Source organism: Vombatus ursinus, unplaced genomic scaffold (assembly GCF_900497805.2).
Source record: "Vombatus ursinus unplaced genomic scaffold, bare-nosed wombat genome assembly UNPS02009573.1, whole genome shotgun sequence".
In the NCBI taxonomy this organism is placed as follows: domain Eukaryota; kingdom Metazoa; phylum Chordata; class Mammalia; order Diprotodontia; family Vombatidae; genus Vombatus; species Vombatus ursinus.
Window position 1 is genome coordinate 12157780 of NW_020949351.1, and position 26158 is coordinate 12183937.

General features: G+C 33.8%; 1 protein-coding gene across 4 annotated transcripts in view; it reads right to left on the bottom strand.

Annotated features, from left to right (window-relative positions):
- RTTN (rotatin) overlaps window positions 1-26158 on the bottom strand; it is a 206593-nt gene that overhangs the window by 157997 nt on the left and 22438 nt on the right. For 3 of the 4 annotated variants that reach the window (XR_003568290.1, XM_027852446.1, XM_027852444.1), the window contains exons 10-16: window positions 22073-22188; window positions 16352-16525; window positions 14033-14245; window positions 12591-12703; window positions 8872-8998; window positions 4253-4378; window positions 3590-3709 (exon numbers count right to left, since the gene is read on the bottom strand). Coding sequence is in view for 3 of the 4 variants with exons in the window: in XM_027852446.1 (XP_027708247.1) it covers window positions 3590-3709; window positions 4253-4378; window positions 8872-8998; window positions 12591-12703; window positions 14033-14245; window positions 16352-16525; window positions 22073-22188 (989 nt within the window). In the remaining variant the exon portion in view is untranslated. The remainder of the gene's footprint in view (window positions 1-3589; window positions 3710-4252; window positions 4379-8871; window positions 8999-12590; window positions 12704-14032; window positions 14246-16351; window positions 16526-22072; window positions 22189-26158) is intronic. The other variant, XM_027852445.1, reaches the window with a different exon arrangement.

Consider the following 26158-nt stretch of genomic DNA (forward strand, 5'->3'; position numbering starts at 1 on the left):
CACACACACACACACACACACACACACACACACACACACACACACACCCATTCATTAAACTACAGTGGTTCCTCGAGGAACAAATGTAAAATTCTCTGGCATTCAAAACCCTTCACAACCTGGCCCCTCCTGCCTTTCCAGTTTTCTCACACTTAACTCCTTTTCACATATCCTCTCATCCAGTGACATTGGCCTCCCAGCTATTCCTTGTATGCACACTCCATCTTCCAGCTCCATGCCTTTTCACTGGCTTATCCTCCATGCCTATAATGCCCTCCCTTTTCACCTTCACCACTGACTTCCCTGACTTCCTTCAAGACTCGGCTCAGGTCAAATTCTGCAGGAGGTCCTTCTCAGTCCTCCCACTGCCTTCCCTCTAAGATTACCTTCCATCTATATTGTGTGTATCTTGGATGGTATATAACTATTTACATGTTGTCTCTCCCCTTTAGAATAATAGCCCTTTAAAGGCACAAATGGTGTTTTACATTTCTTTGTATTCCCACTTAACACAGTGTCTTGCACATAGCAAGTGCTCAATAAGGAAAGGGGAAGAGAATAACCATTTATATGATAAATGTAGCCAGGTACTGTGTTAAGCATTTTTTAATAAATACTATGTCATTTGAGCCTCACAACAACCTATGAAGTAGGTACTATTCATTATCCCCATTTTACAATTGAGGAACCAGAATCAAATGGTTAGTGGCTTGCCCAGGGTCGAATAACTATTAAGTGTCTGAAGCCAGATTTGAACTCAGGTCTTTCTGCCTACAGGCCCACCACACTATGTACGGTACCACCAAATTTCTCTAAAAAATGATCTAACAGGAAGGGTAGAGGCAAGATGATAGAGTAAAGACAGAGATTCACCTGAGCCCTCCCAAATTCCTCTCTGAACATTAAAATAATTCCTCAAAATAAATTTGGAGCAGCAGAACCAACAAAATGACAGGGTGAAAAAACTTTCCAGCCCAAAATAATTTAGAAGGTCTACAGGAAAGGTTTACTTCATTGGGTGAGAGTGGAGCACAGTCTAGTGCAGGCCATATCCTGGCAAGCCAGCAGGAGGTCTTGGGGGAACTGAATCAACAGCTGTGGTTTCTAGATCTAGAGCTCTAAGCCCTTACAGCTTAGAGGGTCAGACAATTAGTCAGAAGGAAATTACAAGGGTTCCTTTGCCGGCACTTGGTAGAGGCAATGTTGCATTGCCCACATACAGTTACGAGTCACAGTCACAGGGCAAGGAGAAGCACTAGCAGGAACGGGGATAATGGTCACATTTCCAGGACAGAAAGGAGTGGTTGTAGTCTTTCACAGATAAGAGCATGGGTCAGAAGATCAGTGACCACACCTCCTTAAATCATACCACCTTAGAAAAACTGAAAATTTACAGATCCTCAGAATTATCTCTAAAAACAGTAGCACAAAAAAAGCCTGAAGCTTAGGACAGTGCCCTCTCTCAACCCTGGGAGCAGGACCAACTTTAATATCAAATTAAAAATCAAGAAATAGGCTAGAAATAAAAAAGAACCTGACCACAGACAACTACTACAGTGACAGGGAAAAGCAAAACACAAACTCAGAAGACAATAATGTTAAAACAGCTACATGAAAAGCCTCAAATAAAAATGTGAATTGATCTCAAGCAAAAAAAAAAAAAATTCCCAAAATACCTCTAAAATAAGAGAGATAGAGGAAAAATTGGGGGGTGGGAGGAGAATGAAAGAGATGCAAGAAAATCATTAAAAAAAAAGGTCAACAGATTGGTAAAGGAGGCACAAAAAAATTGACTTTCAAATACAAGACTCAAGAGAAGTATAAAAAGGTAATAGGAAAGAGAAATCATAAGGGTTTTAAATAAGGTTAAACTGTTTATACTCCTATATGGAAAGATGATACATGTAATTTCTAAAACTTTATCATAATTAAGGCAATTAGAAGGAACGTGTAGGTATAAGTTGACTATGATGGGATGACATCCAAAAAAATAAAATTAAGAGAGGAGCCTGTTGTAGGTTACAAAAGACTTTCAATGCCAAACAGATTTTGTATTTGATCCTAGAGGTGACAGAGAGCCACTGGAGTGTACTGAGTAGGAGGGTGACATAATCAAACAACCACTTTGGGAAAATCACTTTGGTGGCTGAATGGAAGATGGGCTGGAATGGGAAGAGACTTGTGGCAGGCAGATTCACCAAATCAGGCTATTGCAAAAGTCTAGGTATGAGATAATAAGGACCTGTATCAGGGTTGAACCAGTATCTTACTATGTGAATAACAAAGCGCTAGCAGTATGAAAACAATGTTGCTGCTTTTTTAAAGTATCATGTATTTAGCAGTTATTCTAAATTTGCTGAATAACTTAATAAAAAGAGGCTATTTTAATAACAAATTATCAGGAATAAACAAGTATAAATTGATTAGAAATCTCTCAGTTGTGATATATCTTATCTTTGACAAACCATTTCTGTGCCTATTTTGTTTCCTTTAGGAAGTAATAGAATTGCATTTATGCAATTCGGGCTCTCAGAAATTTTTCTCCTAATAAGGAAGATTCATAGGACACAATGTGTCACCAACATGTTACTAGAGTACTTATATATGTTCAATAAATATTACTTGATAATAATAAAAATTAAAAATTAACAGTGAGCTAAAGTTTCTTTAAGAGGTATCATACTTACAAATATGGGGAAACTTGGCAAATCATTTACAGTACAGTAATAAGCCCAGTCCTGCCACTAATTTTTATGAATTTAGGCTTAACCATTTATCAAATCCATATATTTCCTCCACAGGCCATCCAAAATAAATAATGTAATATTATTTCTATTAATGGAAGTATATGTTCCAAAGGCAAATTTTGCTAAGTTTCTTAAGACAAAAATAATAATATGTAAGGCACAATAATGTATTTCATTGCATGGATCCTCCCCCTTGCACTTTCCCTAGTTTTCTAGGCCAGAAGGCAGACATAACCATCCTGTGACAAAGAAACTACAGACTAGTAGGACACAGATGGTGCCTCTCCATTGCCAACTGACTAAATTATACTGAATAAGAGAATTAATGACCTAGTGGCTAGAGTGCTGAACCTGGAATCAAGAAGACCTGGATCCAAATTCCACCTTAGACATTACTAGCTATATAACCCTGGACAAATCACCTAATTTTTTTTAGCCTTAGTTTCCTTATCTGTAAAATATGAGAGTGTTGGATTCCATAACCTCTAAGGTTCCTTACACCTGTAAGTCTATGAGTTTATGAGCTTATGACTTTATTAATTATTTAATTAATATGCTAAATTTTTAAACCACTCTGAGCTCCTTGGGTGGAGTAACTGATGTTAAAATCTTAAATGTCACCAAGTTTACTCTTTTACCTAGCACCTGAATACATAAATTGTGTAAAAGTTAGCTATTGTTGTTTAAGCTACTGGCACATTTCCTATTCTTAGACACCTTGACTTTTGGCCTTTTGAAAATTTCTAATATAATGCAACAGTTTTCCTGCATGAATGCTTTAAAAATCAATCATACTCAGGCCAAGATAAATAGTACCTTAAAAGCAGAAAAGAACAAAGTACCTGTAGAATTGGAACAACAGGACAAAGAGACTCAATAAACTTGTTCCAGGTCAATGGTGTCATAATCAATTGTCCCTGAAGCAAATACATCAGAATATTCTTGACAATAGAGTTCACCTGCTCAAAACAAAGATGAAGCATTCAATGAAAAAAGAGATAGAATACTGGCAAAGTGAGTTAGGTATAACCAGATAAGACCAAAAAAGAAAATTCAAATGTATAACAACATATCTAAAAAATGATTTTAATTTTGACAACATGGCATATTCTCACATAGCATTCTTACGTAAGTGTCTTCCTTTTACCAATTCTATTCTTGACCTTTAAAATCTGGGGTTTTTCTTCCCCCTTTTTTATGAAAGAATCAGTTTCCTTTAATAATCTAGTATACCTATATTTTTTTTCTTCTGGATGAAAACTTTAAGAGGGAAAAAAACAACTGACCTAAGTTCTCACAATACAAGATTTTTTTATGTTATAATTGTCACATTCTCCAAATATTTCCCACCACTTGAGCAAAACATTTACTGAGCCTATTCAGAAGGCAGTTTCTTTTGAGCTTAAAATAAATCTACTCGGCTATTATTAGAAACTTAAGGTTTTTCCTCCAATTCAATATCTGCAGAATAAAGGAATTCTTTTCAGTTTAGTGTTAATACATACCCCATCTTTGGATTCTTGAAGACCAAATGTGCACATTTCATACAATACTTTTGGATGAAGTAGAAAATTAACTTCATGAGAGACTGAATGCCCTGAGATTGCCACAGTGTTGATGCCTAAACAATTCTTTAAAAGAATTGTAAAATATTAAAAAGATAAGATTAATAACATTGTACTTCAAGAGAATTTCCCACTTACCTCTATATTTTAAGAAGCCCAGTAATTTTCTGTTAGCTTAACAAGAAATTTTGATGAAAACTTCTTGTACAATAATGTGAAAGTCCAATATGATAGGAACAGGCCTCAGAAAACTGGTCCAAAGCCACTAATTCACTGCTCATATAGTTATAATTTATATTAGTTTATAAACACAAAGAAATATAGGAACTGTAATTAGAATTATTTTGCAAGTATTTGCTTAAAAAATGAGATCAAAATAAAAATAAATAAAGCAAATTCACATTGTAATACAAACTCCACTACCAATTTAAAGGCAGTGGCATAGTGCATGGCGGCGAATTCAAATACAAAGGGGAGCTCTAAACCATTCCTATACTGATCCAATATGCAGGATACATATTTAGTTTTAAAATGTAATGTTATTTATTTTTTATTGTATTTTTATTAGGGCTCGTCCATTAGGAAGCTTTTCTGAGATGGACAGTACAGACTGCAATTGAACAAATGAGTTGGGCCTAGAGTTTAACAAAAGAAGAGCCGGCTCAATTGATCTTAGGAATCTCCAGACCTCTTTTAATGATCCCACACTTCCTAGAAAAGCAAAGGTCCATTATTTTAATACCAACATTTTACGATCACTGTTATATGGTAACAAGTCAGGGAATAAGATTGCCTCCAAAAAATTAAGGAAATCATAGGCACCAAGGACAATGGGGAAAAGAATGTTGGGTATTAAAAACCTACAGCATATATGAAGAACTCCAAAGAACAGGATAAAAAATGTTTGTAAGGAACTGTATGATAGGAATAGAAAATGGACTGGTCACATGACCAAAAGCTGATCACTCGGCAAGGTTAAACAGAGAGTGCTCCACTGGTACCCTGGAAATATCAAGAGAAAGGATGGAGAACCTCCAACACATTGCGTGGAGCCTCTGAGGAGAACTTATAAGAGTACCAGAGACAAGAATTGGAAAGCATAGGCAATAATGGATGGATTACAATCTGCGTTGCTGCAAGGAATTTCCAAATTAATATCACAAATCAATTTGAGTACTAGTGTTAAATATTATTAGTAATCTGTGCACAGTAATATGTATTTTCTAATACAAGGTATCATTACAAATCACTTTAAGGATCTACTATGTAACAAGTACTGGGAATACAAAGGCAAAATGAAACAGTCTTTACCCTCAAGGAGCTTACATCCTACTAGAGATATAACATATACACACTTAAGTATATACAAAATAAATACAAGGCAATTGCAGCAGGGGGAGGTACTAGCAGCTGGATGGATGAGGAAAGACTTCTTATATGAAGTAGCATTTGAGCTGAATTTTGAAAAAAACTAAGGATTCTAAGTTATGGAGGTGTAGAAGAAGTACCTTGCAAGAATGATGACCAACAGTCTGTGCAAAGTCTCATAGAAAGGAGATAGAAGGTCTTGTGAAGGAATGTCAAGGCCTGTGTTAAAAGAACTAATATGTCACTAGCCCAAAAAGGTAGATTTGAAGTCAGTTTGCATGGTACTGGTCTTGGCTCTGTTCTTAAATGCTACATGCGGAAAAAGTCATATAATCACAAGATTTCAGTGTTGGAAGGGATCTGAGACGTCATCTACTACAACTTGTACCTGAGTGAAAATTCATTCTACAACATACCTGAAAAGGGCTCATTCAGCTTTGAACTCTAGCAAGGAAGTATACATTATCTTCCAGGGTAGCCCACTCCAATTTTAGATAATTTTATTTGCTAGGGAATTTTTCCTTATGTCAAGTCTAAATCTTCCTCTTTATATCTCTATCCACTGCTTCTAGCTATTCTTTCTGGGGCTAAAAAGCAAATTTAAACTCTATTCCACTTGATATCCTTTCATATATATTGAACCACAGCTATGAGGTGTCCCTTCCCCCAAAGCTTCTATCCTCCACTTCCTTCATATGGCATTATATCAAGGTCTTTGATCATCTTTGTTAACTTCCTCTGGAGTTTTTCTATTTTACCAATGTCTCTTCTAAAATGTTTTTCCCAAAACAGAACACAATATTCTGGTTGTGATCTGACTAAGACAGGGTATAATGGGGTTGTCACCTTCACAATATTGGACATTATGATCCATGAAAAGAGCTAAAAATGAATCAGTTTTCCTGACTGCCATATCACAACACTGACTCAAATTGAGTTTGAAATCCAGATAATTGCTACCTAGCCATACCTCCTTGGTGAAGTCTATTTCTAAACATAAGAATTTATATTTATCCCTATTAAATTTCATTTTATAGATTCAGTCCAACATTCTGGTTTGTCAAGATCTTTTTTAATTCTGGCTGTCATCTAACATGTGAACTATCTCTCCCCTTTTTCTGTCACATGCAAATCTAATAAGCATGTCTTCTATGCCCTTATCCAAGTGACTAATAAAAATGCTAAATAAAACAGATCTCTGGCATAACTACCCTAGAGACATACTTACTATATCACTTACCTTCTCCAGATTTTATTTTTCTCCTATGTAAAATGATGGGAATACATGATCTCTAAGCTTTCTTTCAGTTCTAACATTTTAGTTCTACAAATCTTCTTTAGTTCATAATTTTTGTTTTACCTTCAGGAATCAACCAAAAAATGAAGTCAGCAACCATGACTTCTTAAAAAGCTGCTAAAAATGAAAGGTCAGCTAAAAGTAAATGACAAATTTTAAAAACATTTGTCTATAGTAATTTTTTTTTTTTGCCAGGTACAATAGGTGGCACCTGGAGTTCAAAGGGAACTACTGTTAAATAAGTTTAATTCAACTTAACTCAACAGACATTTATTGAGCGTCTATTGTTTACAAAGAATTGTGCTGAGGATATATAAGAAAAAAAATAATCCCAGCCCTAAAGACGCTTATAGGATATGGCATGTATAGAAATAAGTAAATACAAAGGAAAATTGAAGCAGTGGGTGGGAAGCTAAGGGACACAGGCCAATAAGGCTTCACAGAAAAGTGACACCGAGTTAAACTTTAAATAAAGATAAGGATTCTGAAAGGCAGAGATGAGAAAGGAGGAAATTCCAGGAAAGAGGATAACCTGCAAAATTCAAGGAAGCTGGGGCCAGTAATACAACCCATTTAAGGTGTGGAGTGCATTAAGGTAAGGAATATGAAGAAAGATGGGATACCTTAATGAAATGATGGATTAAGGCTAATCCTAACATTTGATTATACTAGATTATTTTCTTTATTAAAAAAAAAAAGATAAAACCAAGGTCAGAAGATTCAAAACTATAAAACTGAAGTCAATGATAAATCAGTTTTGTAGAATTCAACTTTTCCTAAGTAATAGTAATGTCTAATTTAATATGACAGATCAAATATTTTATATAGTAAAAACTTAAATAAAGTGGTTTAACCACTAAATATAAAATCACATTAATAAAATTCTTATATGTTAACTGAATTAGTTCTTAAAATTCAAGTAAGTTTAAGAAATGTATTAAACCAATTTCATAAAGTCAAGAGAAAACAAACAAAATTAAATTAAAACCTCCCTGCTCACATGACTTCTATCATAGTTCAGGCATTTATCCTCCTGGACTATGGTCCAGGAGAATCATCTCCTGTTTCCAGTGTCTCTCCTCTCCAATCCATCGTGCAGAGATCTAATAAAAAAATCTTTCTAAAGCACAGATCTGACCATATCACTCCTCTCATTACAAGTCTTCACTGGATCTCTAATTGCCTACAATATTTCTTCTAAAATATAAACTGTTTAGCTTGGCATTTAAAATCCTCCAAAATCTGATTCCAAACTAATGTTAGATGAAAATTTCAATTGCTTTCCTTTTATTCTACATTCTAGACAAAATGGCCAATTAACTACGTCCTGAATTCAGCACTTGCTCTGCTAGCCCCAATACTATACGCATGCTATCTCAAGGTGCCAGAAATATATTCTCCCATTGGCTTCTGGACTTAAGAGGAAGCCTTGGATCCTTTGAAATGTAATAGTTGTTCTACTTATGCTTTTTGAGTTTTAGTTTCCTTACCTGTAAAATAGACATAATAATATTTAAAGTACCTACCTCTCAAGATTCTTGTGAGGCCCAAATGAGATAAAGAACAGAAACTACTTAGAAACCTTAAAATATTATACAAATATTAGGTATAATTATTAGAATCCTTAACAGTTTTCTAGGCTCACCTCAGGTACCCCCTCTTAAACAATGCCTTTCCTGATCCCCCCACTTGTTTCACTCAATTCAAAATCTTTTCTTTCCCAGTGCACACGTTGTATGCCCCTGTAGAATATAATATCTGAATCCCAAGTGGGCTAGCACAGTGCTATGCACACATTAGGCACAGTTAATAAACACTTAGTTCAAATGAACTGAATTAAGTTATGTGTTAGCAAATAGTTTTTTTATTTTAAAAAATAAGTTTTCATTCCAACCTGAACAATTTCCAGACAGCAGTGATAACTTTCAGCTTTCACAGGCAGCAAAGGATATGACAACAGACGTAGGAACACCTTTTGAATTTCTTCCTGTAGTAATGGGCTAGTCTGTGCAGATTTCCATCTAGAAGCAGTTGTTGGGATGAATTAATTAGTAGTATACACAAAATACTGAGAATAATTTATTACAAAACAATCTCTTTAAGTCCAAGTGCCACCTATGGAGCTAAGCAATGTCTGCCAGCATCACTGGAAAGGCTAGAGTGTTAGTAAAAAAAAGAAAAAATGACTAAGAAAATGTTTGTAAAAGAAAGGAGAGTAGCAAAAAAAGGACTAACAGAGAGATAGAGAGATAGATAGACAGATAGAAAGAAAGAAAGAAAATCTAATAATTGCCTCTGGTACCACTTAACGCATTCTTGTTGTAGGCTGCCTACTCCTTTTGAGATATAGATACACAGATATAGGGAAAAGGCCTTGACAAGATGTATATTTTGCAAACCATAAATAATATTAAACTAGATTGTATTAGATGAGTGACATAAAAGCTATCTATAGTCATATGAAAACATGCTCTAGATCACTACTGATTAGAGAAATGCAAATTAAAACAACTCTGAGGTACCACCTCACACCTATCAGATTAGTTAATATCACAGAAAAGGAAAATGATAAATGTTGGAGAAGATGTGGGAAAATTGGACCACTAATGCATTATTGGCGGAGCTGTGAACTAATCCAACCATTCTGGAAAGCAATTTGGAACTACACCCAAAGGGCTATAAAACTGTGCATGCCCTTTGATCCAGCAATACCAATACTAGGTCTGTATCCCAAAAAGATTACAAAAAAATAGAAAAGATCCACAGGTACAAAAATATTTACAGCAGCTCTTTTTGTGGTGCCAAAGAATTGGAAATTATGGGGATGTCCATCAATTAGGAAATGGCTGAACAAGTGGTGGTATATGAATGTAATGAAATTCTATTGTGCTATAAGGAATGATGAGCAGGTAGACGTCAGAGAAACCTGGAAAGACTTACATGAACTGTTACTTACATGAAGTGAGCAGAACCAGGAGGGCATTGTACACAATAACAGCAACATTGTGCAATAATTAATTATGATAGACTTAGCTCTTCTCAGCAATACAATGATCTAAGACAATTCCAAAAGACTCATGATGGAAAATGCTATCCACATCCAGAGAAAGAACTATGAAGTCTCAATGCAGATCAAAGCATACTGTTTTCTCTTTTTTCCTTCTCACTTATTTTTCCCTTTTGTTCTGATTCTTCTTTCTCAACATGATTAATATGGAAATATGTTTAATATGATTGTACATGTATATCCTATATCAGATTGCATGCCATCTTGGGGAGGGAGGAAGGAAAAAAATTTGGAATTCAAAATCATATAAAAGTAAATGCTGAAAACTTTCTTTACATGTACTTGGAAAAAACAAAATACTATTAGGTGGGAGGAAAAAAAAAGATGAGTGACCTAGGGGGGAAGATGTAAAGGGTGATCTGACCTAGCTCAAAAAGCTTTCACATGACATTCCAGAAGATTTAGCTGAGTGGGAATGTCTTTACCACCCTAATTCACTTTAAAACTGTGATGCAACAAATTTAGAAGTATGATAGGGAACCAAAAAAAAGGCTGAAGAAAAAAAAAATCACTGCTTCCCACTTCCTTTATTCCATAAATACAATTATATAAAATTCTATAATTTAACCTATCCAATTCATTCAATTGACCCTTGAAGATTTACTGAACAGCTAATATGGACCTAGCAACAATTATCACTTGTTTTTGAAGAGATTCCAGGGTACAGAATCCACTGACTTCTTTAGTAATTCATTTATACCTGGTTCTATCTCCACATACCTGAAATAACCTTTTTGCTGTTGCAATGTAAATTAACTCCTGCTCTATGTACAGTAGAAATGGAAAATAGCCAGTAACCACTGTTAATTTAGAACATTCTACCTTTTATTTTCTATGATAGATAAATCTTGGCTTTGTTTAGTCTTTCATCACATATAATCTCTTTCTAATCTCTTAATTGCTTTCACTGTTCTTTGGTGGATCTTGAAGTTCTTCATATATCTTTATTTCTATAGTCTTCATGTCTAAAACAAGTTATGGCTATAGTGAAGATACTATACTCTGACATTCAATCAATGACAACTTATTCCAGATCTGTGATAAGTAATGTGAAGATTATATTAAACCTAGAAAATGTGTATTTTCTTTCATTCTTAGTTTAGCACAGCTGAAAAATACACAAAATAAAAGCCACAGGAGTGATTTTATGGATTTTCAACTTGCCCAATTAATGGAAATGCCCAAGTCCTGTATAAGAATGACCATCCAACCCTAAATAAAACAAAAAGTTATTGTCTTTGACCACTGCACATAAGGAAGCTCAATATTCTTAATATGAATCCTTAATAATGCTTGTTATAGAATTAATGAATTTAGAGGTTGGGAACTATGGGTACTGAACAATATATACAATGTAGAACTTAGTCAATGCCTTGGTCAGTTTTACTAATTTTTCTTTTTTTTGTTCTTTGGTACAATTAGTAGATCTCTAGGAGAGATGTAAAAAAATTTTTTAAAGTAAGGAACTAAGTTACAGAGCATGTGACAATGTGCAAGAACAGAGGCAATTTCCTCACGGGGAGTTAGTTCCCTACACCAAGAAAATTCTAGTCCAAAAATAACATATACATATATAAATATGATCTATTATTATTGCAGAAGAGCATTATTGAAAAATCTAATCAGGGATTAGGCTCATAAATTATAAAGAACTGGAGGAATTCATTAAAGAAAACTCCTTGGAGGAGATGGCCTTGTGCTACAGTTTTAAGGAAAATGAGCTACTTTTTAAAAATTCTGACTTGAAAACTTCCTTCAAGAACTTGGAAAAACCTCTGCAGACATCATAGGGATTATGCTGGAATGCTCCCTATAATTTTTATATATCTGACTGGGCTACTTGGAGGATGTCCTACTACTGTCTCCTGACTGAGATTATCCCCACATTTCACTTAAATTCCCTGCTATGAGAGCCTGCCTTCTCTATGTTCAATTTTACAATTTTTAGTCTTTGCTTTGACAGAAAGAAAGGTCTTCACCTGTAGTGAGGCCTTCTAGTTTCTGGGCACTGCCAGGAACGTAAAGTGGATCGCAACCAAAGAATCTCACTATAAAAGTCAGCCAAATCCAGGCCTTCAGACCACCCCACTGCCTTTAAGTGTTCACTGTAAATCCTAGCCTACCTCTGGAGCAAATGTAGACCTTTAAGAGCACGGATTGTTTTGTTTTGTTTTTTACTTCTTCTCCACATCCCTGCTGTTTGCATGATGTTTAATAAACATTTGTTGAATGGGGAAAAAAATGGATATAAATGCACTTGAAACTATGTTTTTAGATACTTATCAAAACAAGTGTGTGGAAATTCAATCATAATTTTTAGTATGGGCTTCTGCCTATAGCTTTGAACATTTAAAGTTTCCTTTATGTTACAGAGCAATTGATGTGGTAACATACTTCAAAAGGGAGAAATCTTACAAAAAGACAAAATTCTTAAGATTAGAATATACTGCCATCCTGACCCCTCTGCAGCCTAATAAGAAATATCAGACTCCGAACAAATAATCTTATCATATATAACGTAACCATTGTAAGAAGGGAATTATTACATGTTTGAACACAGACAGATGATCTTCTTTATTAATGGGAAGTGCTGATGATAAGAAAGGCTAAATATAGCTTGGTTTGCCATCTCCACTAACTCAAAGAGATTCTTCTCTCCCTGGAAAAGATGCAGAACGCAATAGGAAAATGTCAGATTCATGTATTATACAATCCTCAGCAGCCAGTTGAACAGTTTCTATTAATTAGAACATTCTTAGACCCTGAGGTCATTACTCATTCTTTTCAATACACTTTCGCGTAAGTACACTAAGCATTTCAACTCTATGGAACTAGAGTCAGAAAAATTAAAAAAATCATCACAAATGTCATATACTCTACCCAAGCACAGTGATAACTAAATTTAGAAATGCAATAGAGTTACCAGGGTCTATGGTTAATTCTTTTAAGTATTGCATTCTTGGATAGATTATAAACTCTTCAGGGACAATAAAAATGTCTTCTAGTCATTGTGAAGGCCTCACAAAGCAGTGTTAGGAATATAATAATTACCCAATAAATAAATACCTGTTGGTGATTAACTGACCTATTTATTCACTAAATAAACATATATTAAGAAGCTGTTATATAAGGCATCATGCTATAAAAGAATTATCAATAAATCAGTAAGCATTTATAGTGCCCACCATGTGTCAGACATGGTGCTAAGTGCTATAGTTACAAGTACAAAGAATGCAATAGCCCCTGCCCTCAAAGATCTATGAGAGACTATGAAAATATCTAAAGCAGAAACATTTAAACTTAGTCATGGTTGGCATGTCAGAGCATCACCTTACTCATAAAGTAACAGTACCTAGTAAACATCCTAAATTGGGAGGGGAAACAGGTTGAAATAAAGTACAAGTAGAATCCGAATTCAAGTAATACATTCTCTGTGATCTTAAGTATTTTATGGATCCATCTCGGTATGTTTTCAGGTTAAAAGTCAAGTGAGATCATTCTTCCCAGTGACTAAATAAATGTCTTAGTTTTAGATTATTTTCTTAGCAATTAAAAGGCACATTAACTCTTCTAGGTCATTAAGGTACCAGTCAGCAATCACATAGTGAATGACCTCTAATGGGAGATACCACAGTACATAATCTCTATTATGACAATGCACTCAATAGTATCATTTCTACTCTCAAAAAAGATGCTTTTCAAAGTTCCTAATTAGGGACCTATGAAAATCTAGACCATATAAGTTTTTAATAGTCATACACTAAGTTAACAAAAATTTGTCAATGAGCACTATCATTTCATTTAGTAACTACTGCTATTTATTTCAGATATTTAGAATTTTACTTTTTTCACTTTATCCTATTAATGTAATTTTAAAATTACACCTCCAATTGGCAACCTTTTGTCCTTTGTCTTGGTTAAAAATTATAACTTAAATTGTGTGAAGACTTTGTCAACAGGATTTACATTAGATATAAAAGTTTTCTACCTCTTTCTCCATATCAGTCATGAAGTTACAGCTGCAATCAAGTGAATAAACTATCTTTGCAGTTCCCTTATAAATAGTGTAGTTTTCAGAATTCAGTTGTTCCAAATAGGCAATAACAGTCTCATGAATATTTGGATAGTCCAAGGACAAAGGCATTTCCAGAGAAATATGGAACAATGCAGTCATCAAGCTTTCTGGTAAAAACTGGCTTGCCTATGATGGAATTTAAAAGAATTAATTTTTAAGCATACATGCATTTGTATATATACATATATGCCCATATCAGCACAATACATAAAAAGAAGGGAGAAAGAAAAATGCAATATTAATTGTAATTGCAAAAGAGATATTTAGTTTAAGGTTTAAAATGTTCCCATATTCTATCTGAAGAACCAATTTATAGTATCAAAATTCATGATCCATATAAAGGGTTAACCTTCATTACTGGATACAAAATTATTATAGGAAGGACATTGTTAAACCATCCAGAAGAAGGCATTTAGGATGTACAGGAGCCTCAAGTTCATGCCAAATGAGGACTAGTTGAAGGAAGTATAGATACTTAATCAGGAGAAAAAAAGAAAAGGGGTGCTAACAGAGAGCTGCTTTGAAATATCTGAAAGGCTATAAAGTTAAAGAGTAATAAGGTTTTACTTGGCCCTAGAGCAGAACTAGGAAGAATAGCTAGAAGTTGCGAAAAAGCAAATTTAAGCTTTCTATAAGGAAAAGCTTCCTAAAAATTTGACTTATCCCAAAGTAGAGGAAAGTGACCTTCACTACAGGTATTGAAGTACAGTCCCAATCACCACTTGCTTGGCAAGCTGCAGCAAAGATTCTTTTTTAAGGTTCAGGTTGGACCAAATGGCCAGTGAGGCCCTTTCCAACTCTGATTCAGTATATCACATTTTTTTAAAGTGCTTCCAATTTCCTAGTGAAATTTCATGAATCAATCAGAAAAAGGAAAGATAATTTAAATTTTCAGAACAAAAGATCAAGTGACAAAGCTGCAGCTAAACTTCTAGCTTTAATAAGGGGGTATTTCACTGTTCTTTATTTTATGGAAATCACAAAGTATGAAATTTTTTTACTGTTTGAAAAACAAATTTCAAAAACTAAACTAGTTGAAAAAGTAAAATCTTTTAATAAAAAGGAAATGTGGGACATGCACATTTTAAAAAGCACTAAGAATGGAATTTTTAAGCTAAAACTACAGATAAGAGACTCTTAGGAACAGACACAGGAGCCCTTTTAAAACATTAAAAATCAAAGGAAACTTCATTTTTCAGTATCTGCAAATAGGACTTTTATGGTAAAAATGAGGCCTCTTTTGGAACAGAAACAGTTTCATTTGTCTCCTTTGACACCTATATCTACACAGTGGATATAATAGATTCAGAGAACCACATAAATGAGGCCAAGGTCATGGGTTCAAACTCTTGCTCTGGACAAATCAGTTTTCTTCTGTTCCATGACAGCAGATTGCATTCCAAACCCCAGTCAAGATTTTGGTGGGTTTTCTAAAGAGGAAATAAAGCTATCTCCTTTAAGGTTGTTTTCCACTATCTGTTCATAACACAATTTAGTAAGCTAGCAACAGACAGAGGGCAGCATAACCTCATATAACAAAAATCTAAGGGTTAAAATTTAAGCATCAGTGAAATTTTAGTTTTACCTAAGTTTCATTTAAAAATCTTATTATTTTGGATATAGGAAATAAGGAGAATGATGGATTACTAATAGCAAAGAGGATAATTCAGTAGCTTTTCCACAGCTTGCATGAAATATTCTTTAACGCTACTTACTTCATCTAAAATGGATATTTTCTAGGCAACCCTTTGCTAATTTATTCATAAGGATTCCCAAGGATACAAATAAACATACAAATTTTGGCTATTAAAAAGAAAACTGACTAGGACTCAAGAAGCTTTGGCATTTCTCTACAATACTGTATAAATCCCTCTAGGGATTTCCAAAACTTAGTAATCAAATCAATTTATGAATACCATATTTCAGCTACTTTATCAATCATACATTTAGTACTGGAAGGTAAATCAAAGACCTTCTAGTCCAATTCTCCCATTTTAGAATTGAGGAAACTAAGGTCAAGGCAGTTAAATAACTTTCCTAAGGTCACACAGTCATAAATATGAGAGACAGGAATGGAACCCAGGTCCTCTGACTACAGAGCCAGTACTCTTACTGACCTGAATAAAAGCAGAGTACTTTATCCTTCCCTGTACAAAATGTCAAAAAGATATTTCTCATTCAAAATCTTGACATTATTCAATAAGCTACAAGTAAAAAATGTTTCTTTCTTACTTTTTCTACTGGAAGAAGTGTTTGCAACAGTCTAACAGTAAAAAGTGAGATGCTGACAAAAGACATTTTATGGTGCACTAACATCACCATATCTGGCTCTTCGGAATTGACATTGTTTTTGTGGTAGGAGATGGTTTCTCCAAGTGAATCCATGACTACAAACAGCTTTAGTTTCTGAAAACAGAACAAAAACAAAAAAGTATAAATACTGGTTGCAATTGCATGAAAATAATACAGAGCCATTTTTCAGTAGTCAGTGAAGAACTAAGCACCAAAAGTTATTTCCATGTGAAAAGGCTACCAAAACTTCATCTGAAAAGGTTAAATGATACCAAAAGATAGTACTGTTCCATGAAAGCCTAAAGAAGAAAATAGATCTTAACTTCATCTACGATGTCAAGTCCCAACATAATTAGCTTATTATTAGTACCAGCAAAACTTAATAAATTATAAACCTCCTGCTAGTCTCTTATCACGCTAAGTTAGTACATTTTTATCTTTCATATATCTTATATATTAATCAATAATAATATATCTTGTATATATGAACAAGTATTTGCTGAATCTGCTATGTGTCCAGTAACTATAGGTGACGAAAGGCATAACACAAAAGTATGCTTCTACATATTAAATACCCATTTAGTACCAAATACCAAAAGCAATCAAAGAGTAATTAAGTGTCAAACTGAGGAAACTTGACAAAATTTTATATTCTTCTACTTAATGAGTTAGAAATTTTCCCAAGTGGAAACAAAAATATAGTACCTGAAAAAAGGTCAAGCTCCTTACAGAAAAAAAGTTATTTCATTAGTTCCCAAGCAATACTATCCCTCTTAGTTTCCTATTACAAATGAATCAAAGGCACCCTAAAGCACTGTTGGTAAAGCTGTGATTCTGTATAACCATTTGGAAAACAATTTCGAATTATGTGAATCAAGTGCCTAAAATGTCCATACCCTTTGACCCAGGGATTCAACTACTAGGTTTATACACCAAGGAGGTGTATTGAGAAGAAGAAAGCCCTCATATATACTAATATATAGGCAGAGACATACATAGATGGATGGATATAGAAATAGATTACAAAGGACTTTTTTTGATAGCAAAGAATTGCAAATAAAGGAGATGCCCTTTGACTGATGAATGGTAACAAACTGTGGTACATGAACATAATGGAATATCACTGTTCTATAAGAAATGACAAATATGTTAAAACCAGGAAGCAAGAAAAGAAGTACATGAACTGATGCAGAGTGAAATAGGTAGAGCCAAGAAAACAATATACCCAATAACTATAATGTAAATGGAAAACCACATAAAAGTTGCAAAATTACAAAGAAAAAGCATGTAAAGAAGAAATAAGAGAATATGTCGCCCCCACCCCATTCCTTTGAAGAGGGAGGAGGGATATGAATATGGTACATTAAATATATTTTTTAAACTTTTTCAATGCGTTCATCAATTTTGCTTTTTTTCTTTTTTTGTTTATGAAAAAATATTATTTGTTATATAGGATAACTCTCTAGGAGGGAAAAGGGATTCTGGGAAAAATTTTGGTGATGTAAAACAAATAAATCAATAAAAATTTATTAAAAAAAAAAAAGGAATCAAGAGTAGCAGCACCAAGTATGGATCAAAGAACACTCAGAAGAATAACCAAAATGTGGAGTTTTCAGAAAAAAAAAAACTGTTGGCAATAGTGAGACACCCATCTTGAAAGGATCACAGTTTAAAGATTATACTTCATCATTCTATAATATACAAACAGATCACATTGTTAAAACTTTCTACAGATACAATAAAGTGGTATAGTTTAACATTATATATTAATAAGATATATATATCCATGTAACAAACTCTAGAAATCATAGAGGAAGAGGATGGACAGAACATCAATGTAGCGAGAAACAAGTAATTTTTTTTAAAGCAATATTGGGGAAAAGAGAAGGACCAATGAAAAGATAGAACCATTGCTCAGTGTGAATGGGATAATGATAACTGATGCCTGAGAAAAGGCAGAGCTGCTCAATTTTTACTTTGTTTTCTCTTCCAAGAAGAATGACCTTTATGTGGGAGAACAAAGTGCAAAAGCAGCTATTACAGGAGACAGTAATCAAGTACCTAGCTGTCCTTGATGAGTTCAACTAATCTAATTCAGATAAACTACATTCGTGGGTATTGAAAGGACTGCCTGTTGTGGCTGATGAACTGCTGCCAGTAATATCTAAAAGATTACAGAAAATAGCACTGAAAAAAAAGAGCAAATGTTATCCCAACCTTTAAAAGCAAAAAAACCAGAAGGAAATTTGCCAACTATCGGCCAGTGAGTGGCTTTGATTCCTAGCAAAATTCTCAAACACTTTTGCAACGAGATAGTTGAGGAATATCCAGAAAGTAAAGAGGTGATCACAAAGACTCAGCATGGCTTTATCAAGAAAATGTAGTATGTTAGTCTAACCTTATATCCTATGTTTCCAGGATTGCTAAAGTTATTGAATGGTCTGCCTCACGAGGCCATGGGTTTTCCTTCACTGGAAGTCATCAAACAGATGACTGCTATTGAGTAGGTGGTAGTGGAAAGTCCATTTGAATTTGTTGAACTAAATGGCCACAAAAGTTCTTTCCAAAACTGAAACTCATGATTCCACGCCATTACTAAGAAATAACTGACCACTTTCCATCAGAAGAGGAAAAAAAAAATAAAAAATAGGCCCACAAGTAAGAGGATAAGGCAGTCTCATTTAGCACAGAAAGCAAACATCTCTGTTTACCTTAATAACTCTTATAGTCATCAGTGTACAATGCCTTGAAGAAAATATTAAACATGTACGCTATTTTCTGTTTGAAGACAAAGAAGACATAATATATTGTTAAAGGTTCACAACAAAAATTTATAAGATTTTGAAAATATGGCACTTCACGAGTGAAAATTTAAATTATCTGGAAAATTTATTTAAAAGGAAAATCTCATTCTTCAATTGCAGCTCATTTGCAAGGTATTAAGGTAATTGGGGGGAAAAAAGTATAATATTATACTCACAGGAGGAAAAAAGCTCTAGGCAAACTTAAATACTGTTGTAGTTGCCAATTCATGTTTCTCTAATTCACTTCAATGAAAGAATTTAGTAAATATCATTAGCCTTTGAATGACTGCTTAGTAAAACAAAAATTTTCAGTTCTTAGAATACATAATTCTTGGAAAATCTTTTGTACTATTTCTACTTATTTCAAGCAGTTTTATTTGACTTAATAATTCCAACCCATGAGCTATAACTTAAGTAATAGATTTAACCTTTAAAGTAAAAATAATTCACTACATTCAAAAAGAATAGCAGCCAGAAGTTAAAAGTGAATCATTAATTTGCAGATTGAAGTCTTATGACCAAAAACTTTTAAGTTATTTTAATAACAAGTGATAATAGATTCTTTGTACTTCAAAGGAAAAATTCATTAAATGAAAAATTTTAATATAAGAAAAACTCTTAAGAATACTATACCAATGTGCCTTTGATCTGACAACTTCAAAAGTATTATACAAAAACTATACTGGGGCAAACACTGTTAGTTGCCCCAACTTTATAGAGGAAGAAACTGAGGTATTTAGGCCTTAAAATACTACACTAATTATAAAATAATGTTAGAGGGCCTTAAATACCAGGATTGGGAGTATTTTATCCTATTGATAATACAAAGCCCCTGAAAGATAATTGAGCAAAAACATGACAAGATCATAACAGGATTCAGATTGGGAAAATCACGCATGCAACTTTGTGGAGGATGAATGATTACGCTGGCAGATTTGTGAGGGACAGATTGAAGACAAGTTATAGGCAGGAGGAACAGTAACAAAAGCTAATATACAGGCAAAAAATGCTAAGTGCCTGAACTAACAGTTCTGCAAATATACAGGAAAGAGACATCTGACATACTGGAGAGAAAGAATCAACAGGATGTGAAGAAGTGAGGAATAGGTAAGAATCAATCAATTACCAAGCCTGTATTAAGTATCTCTTGGTCCTAAGCCCTATGCTAGGTATCAGAGATACAAAGACAAAAACGGAACCATCCTAGTTCTCAAGGAACCCAAGAGGTTATAGAAAGATAGGTACATTAACATATTGTTCATGGACTTGTAAAATGGTACAACAATTTTGGAAAGCAATTTGGAATTATGTAAATAAAGTAACAAAAATGTCTGTACCTTTTGAACCAGATACTCCAAAACTAGGCTTATACACCAAAGAAATCATCAATAAGAAAAAAGGCCCCATGTACTCCAAAATATTTACTACTTTTTTTTTGTGATAGGTAAGAAGTGGAGAGGGCAGCCAGGTAGCACAGTGGATAGAGTACCAGCCCTGGAGTCAGGAGGACCCAAGTTCAAATTTGGCCTCAGATACTTGACACTAGCAGTATGACCCTAGGCAAGTCACTTAACCCCAATTGCCTCACCAAAAAAAAAAAAAAAAAGAAAAAAAAGTGGAAACAAAGCAGATGCCCATCAACTTGGGAATGGCTAAAGAAAATGTGGTACATGTGCTATAAGAAATGAACCTATGATGTAGAGTGACTTAAGTAGAGTCAAGAAAACAATATACACAGTAACTATAGTAATGTAAATGGAGAGAACAATGACACACCAAAAAATCAAAAGTAAATTAACAAATTATAAAGATCAATGAGACTCAAATGAAGAGATATGAGAAGACACCCCTAACCTACCCCTTTGTGGAGATGGAAAGTTCACAGGTATCACATCTTGCACATGTTTTTGGACTTTTTCGATGTATTGATCAATTGTGCTGATTTTTTTTTCCCTCTCTAAAAAAATACTATTTGTCATGTGGGATGGCTCTCAGGAAGGGAAATGGGGAGGAATCATGGGATGCTATGGTGATGTAAAAAACAGACAATATCAATTAAAGCTTATTTTTAAAAACAATAATATGTCGACAGACGTTTCAGTAGATTATGGGGGCAGAAACCAGCTTAAAAAGGGTTAAAGAATAAATAGTGAGAAAGAAGCCAGTGCAAACTATATTTTCTAAATGGGCCCTGGACATAAGAGTGTAGCAGGGTCAGGGTCAGAGAAAGAGGTTTCTGTTAGGAGATTGTAAAATCCATCCACATTTGTAAGCAGAGTTGGTTGACTGGAATCGAAATAGATTGTATTGTTCTTATGTCAAAAGAGTCATTCACGGAATCTCTGCAATGTTCACTCTTTTAATTATTAGAACAAGACCAAAGAGATTTTTCTTTCTTATACACAAAATATAAGCATGGTACATTAAACATTATCACTAACACCTTGAAAATCTGTATTGTCAGAAACAGAGATTTAAAGAGCAATGGAAAGATATATGGTGAGCATAAGTAGTTTCAGTATACTTTCAACAATGACATGAATATAAGAAATGACATAAAAGACATTAAGGATATGTATGACAGGAAAACAAGACAGTATAAGCAAAGGATATCAGATGCACAGTCCTAGTGTTTGCACCATTATCCACAGAACATTAAAAGGCCCAGTAAAAAGCCTTTGGCTTACTATGATCCACTATGAAGTATTTATGTAAGAACAATGACACAAGATCACCTGGGATGAAAAGGCATCAATGGGTTAAGATCTAGATTAATGAAAAAAATACATACATTAATAAGATTGTGAATCCTTAGTAGTATTACTAATACCACATTACTGAAAGTTTTAATTCTTACCAAGTCTAAAGCAAAAAGGCTGTTGTCATCCCAGATATCTTCAGACAATGAATCTCTAATAAGTATCACAACTTCTGCAAGCAATTCTAGAACTTGCACTGTTATTTGTGTACTATCTGCAAATACAAATGGGAAAAAAAATGTTAATTTTAAAAAAGATTCCATGAATTAACTTGGTTAAATTTCAAAGAAAACCTTCTTTCAAGCCAGTAAGAGTAAGTTATGGTAAGCTTGTAACTAGAAACAACAAAGGCCTATTTTCAACCTAATAATGCTAGAAAATTTATGTTGTTATTTGTCCTTCATTTTCAGAGAACTAATGACATCACAGGGTGATATCTTGACTTGCATGTGAATTGGATTTAAGCAAGGCAGAGTTGTGCAAAGTCTCAGCCTCACTCTCTCTTCCAGAATCATCAAAGTTCAGTGGCAAGACAAAAGTCAAGATAACTGGCAATGGCCTGGGATGCAGTAGATGACCATGGTGTCTTCAATGTCTGACCAAACTAAGTGCTCCACAGAGCCTGTTTTGGCTGCCTTCATGGCCATTGGAACAAACTGTTCTTTTCCACCCATTTTGCCAAGGAAGTATTCAAATTGTTGTAACAGACATCCTCCTGACTCACTGACAGGTTTGAGGCCCATCAGTTACCTTTAACCTGGTTTAGCCCATCTGCCAAGATGTTTTATTGGGGTGTGGCCACTACAAATGCTATAGCTTCTTGGAGCCACAGGTGAGAGTTGGGTGAGAGACAGACACCAAAAGTGGATAAGCAGCCCTGAAAAGGCTACCCTCATAGTCTTGTCATGTAGTCTGCTGTGAACACAAATTTCTTTCCCCAGAATTTAGAATACAAGTTTCTCAAATTTCAAAAGAAGCCTTCTCACTCACAAATACAACTCTCCTTATGAAAAAAAGACAAGGAAGAAGCATTACAGCAAGTCAACTCAGGTAGAAAGGGGGACTCTCTTCAGACTGGTTCAACTACAGGTTGAGGTCTATAACTGGGAGTTTTGATTAAATCTATTCTCAGTACTAACACTTTAAAAGATAAAAAAAAATGTACAATTTAACAGAAATGGCCTTGATGTTTTTGTGTTTTAATAGACACAAGAGGAGGTTGGGTTTACTCTAAATTTCAATTCGATTGTACATCCTTCAATGAATCCTTCCTAAACTATTTCTGTTGGAAACTGTCTCTTCCTGCTAAAGCACATATTGACTGGAGCCATTCATCCTAGTCTATGATCATTAACTGTCATTCTTACTTTTATCTTTGTTTACTAGCTTAAGTTTTCAGAACTAATAAAAAAAGGAAAATGGAAGAGACATTCTCAATTAATAACACTAAGATTTTGGTTCTGATCCTATAAACTTAGTTCTCATTTTACTAACACTTGAAGTACAAAGAATGAGATGTTAACAAACATATATTCAAGTCAGATGCTATACAATGTATAATTATATTTCTTCAGAAAAATATGCTCCACATGAGTGAAAATATCCTAAATATTTCTCACTACACTCAGATACACTAATTCAGATTTGAGGACAACCCATGTTTATAATCTAGGTCTGAGAAAGCACAAGAAGCTTTCAATTGAGAAAACTGATATACTTACATAATGGTTAAATTAAGTTAGTCCTTTAAAGGATTTGTACTAGTCGTGAGCATCTCCCATGCAAGGATTTCAATTAATTAAGTCTAGGACTGGCCTCTGAACTTAGATTACAGCCAAGTAGGGGCTGATATGCCAGATATACTGAAACTACTTATGCTCACCATATATCTTTTATTCCAGGAGGAATAAAATCTTAGATCAGTCCCAGAATAAAGCTATGCTCAACCTACACCTAAGGCAGAATTATATCGTGGAAAAAAAGCAATAGACTGTGAGGGAAGAGAATAATAAAGCTGGTACCAGAAACTAAGTATGTGACATTGGACATGTCTCTTAACCCACCATACTCTGTTTTTCACCTGTAAAATAACTAAAATACATGATCTTTGAAGTGTCTCTGAACTACAGAATTCCATTTTAATAAAGGATAATAAATAATATATTTATAAATAAATAACTAAAATACATATGTGTGTACATGTATATAATTCATATTCCAAACATGTCTAATAGCCTACTAAATGCAAAAAGCAGATTTCTAGCTAATAAAAGTAAAACAAGCTAGTACATAAAAGGCCTCTGTAACTTCAAAATGAGAAGACTTATAATGAATTATTTTATAAATCACTCTTATGAAGCAACATTATTTTATAAGTCACTCTCACTAAGAAACATTCAAAAATTATGCAGGATTCTAACAAAAAAGAGGGGCAACAGAAATTTTAGAAAATTAATTTACTAAGAAATATCAGCACAATTAATTAATTTGGCTTTTTGCATCAAATTAAAAGGTCAGAAGGAAAACTATAACATATAAAAACTTTTAAAAGTATAAAAATAAGAACTGAAATCATCAACCAACAAAAATACTACACACTGGCAAACAATTATTATTCATGATGCTAAAGTTAAAAACCTTTATTAAATATGTTCTTAACATTAATATAATTCTCATTCCTGGTAGCAGAGTATTAATAATTAGTCACATAAGTAGTATTATGGGCAAAAATAATCTTTTTTTTTTAAGCTAAGGAAGTATGGTTTTCCAAAGACAAAAAAGTAAAATAAAGATCTAGAGTATAAACAGATTGCAATTTCCTAAAACACTGTTCCTTATTACACTTCTGAAAAGCATTCCTTAAAGACTTGTATATATGTAAAATATTTCAAATTCTCCCAATATGAACTTTAAAGAACATAAAGTCATTTATATTGTATTTATGTCTTGACAGGTTTGTGAACCACAGAATATAATGATTTTTCTTTGAGAAAAACAATGCTGCTTTCCAAGCTTTCATCCCTTACTACTTAATCTAGAGAAAGAATGAATAATCAGGATATCGCAATTGTTTTCTTACAGAATACAACTGTATAATAAAAAAAGAAAACATTAGGAGTCCTGTTAAAATAAACAGCTGAAAAATTAAACAAAAACAGAGAACTTCTATAAGAAACAGTCAAAACATATTTCTAATATGTGACTAAATGTAGAAAAAAGAAATGTTAATTACTAAATGGAATTTTTCCCCTAAAAATACACTTTCAAGTTGATTTCAATATGAGTTTCCCATTAAATATTAATCATGGCAACAAGAAAAAATTAATTAAAAAATTATTCATATGGGATATTTTTATGTAAAAGTATGGTAAATAACCATGATTAAATGTTCTTTAATATTTAAATCAAGTGCTATTTATATGCATAAACCTGTTACCCAGGAAATTGTCACTGATTACACAACATTAATAAATAACATTTACAAAATTCAACATTAAATATAATAGAAATCATCCCTAAAAACCAGCCTTTAAATTAAGGTACCAATATGAAGAGGCTCAATTTTAATAGGTTTAATTTAGAATCATAAATCCTAACAGCTGTTTACATAAACAAGTAGACTCCTTTGCAACCTCCTCCAACAGGGAAGAAAAGGGATACAAATTCATTACAAAACAAACTAAACTGGGAATGACATTACAGATAAGATCTAAACTTGCTAACAACTTTGCACAGTTCGGGCAGGGACAGAGTGAAAGGAAAGAATATTTGCTTGAAGTGAAAAACCCTCCAAAAAATCCCTGAAAGACCAACGTTCTTCTTATCTTTTCAAGCTGAACATCTTGTCTCTGATTTATTCAGGTTGTCCTCTGCTTTTAGTGATTCTGTTTAAAGCAGGCATGAAGACAGACTAACGGGTAGCATGATAGAGTGAAAAAGCACTGGCTTCAAGTCCAGGGAGATCTGAGTTTTAATGTTGGCTCTGATACTTACTACCTGTGGACCACAGACCTTTACTGATTCTCAGTTTTCTTATCTGTGAAACAGACTTACATCATATATGTCACAATGAAGTTGTGAAGAAATTCCCTTGAAAACATCAAATGCACATGAGCTGCTACTACTACCACCACCACCACTACTACTACTACTACTACTACTACTACTACTACTACTACTACTAC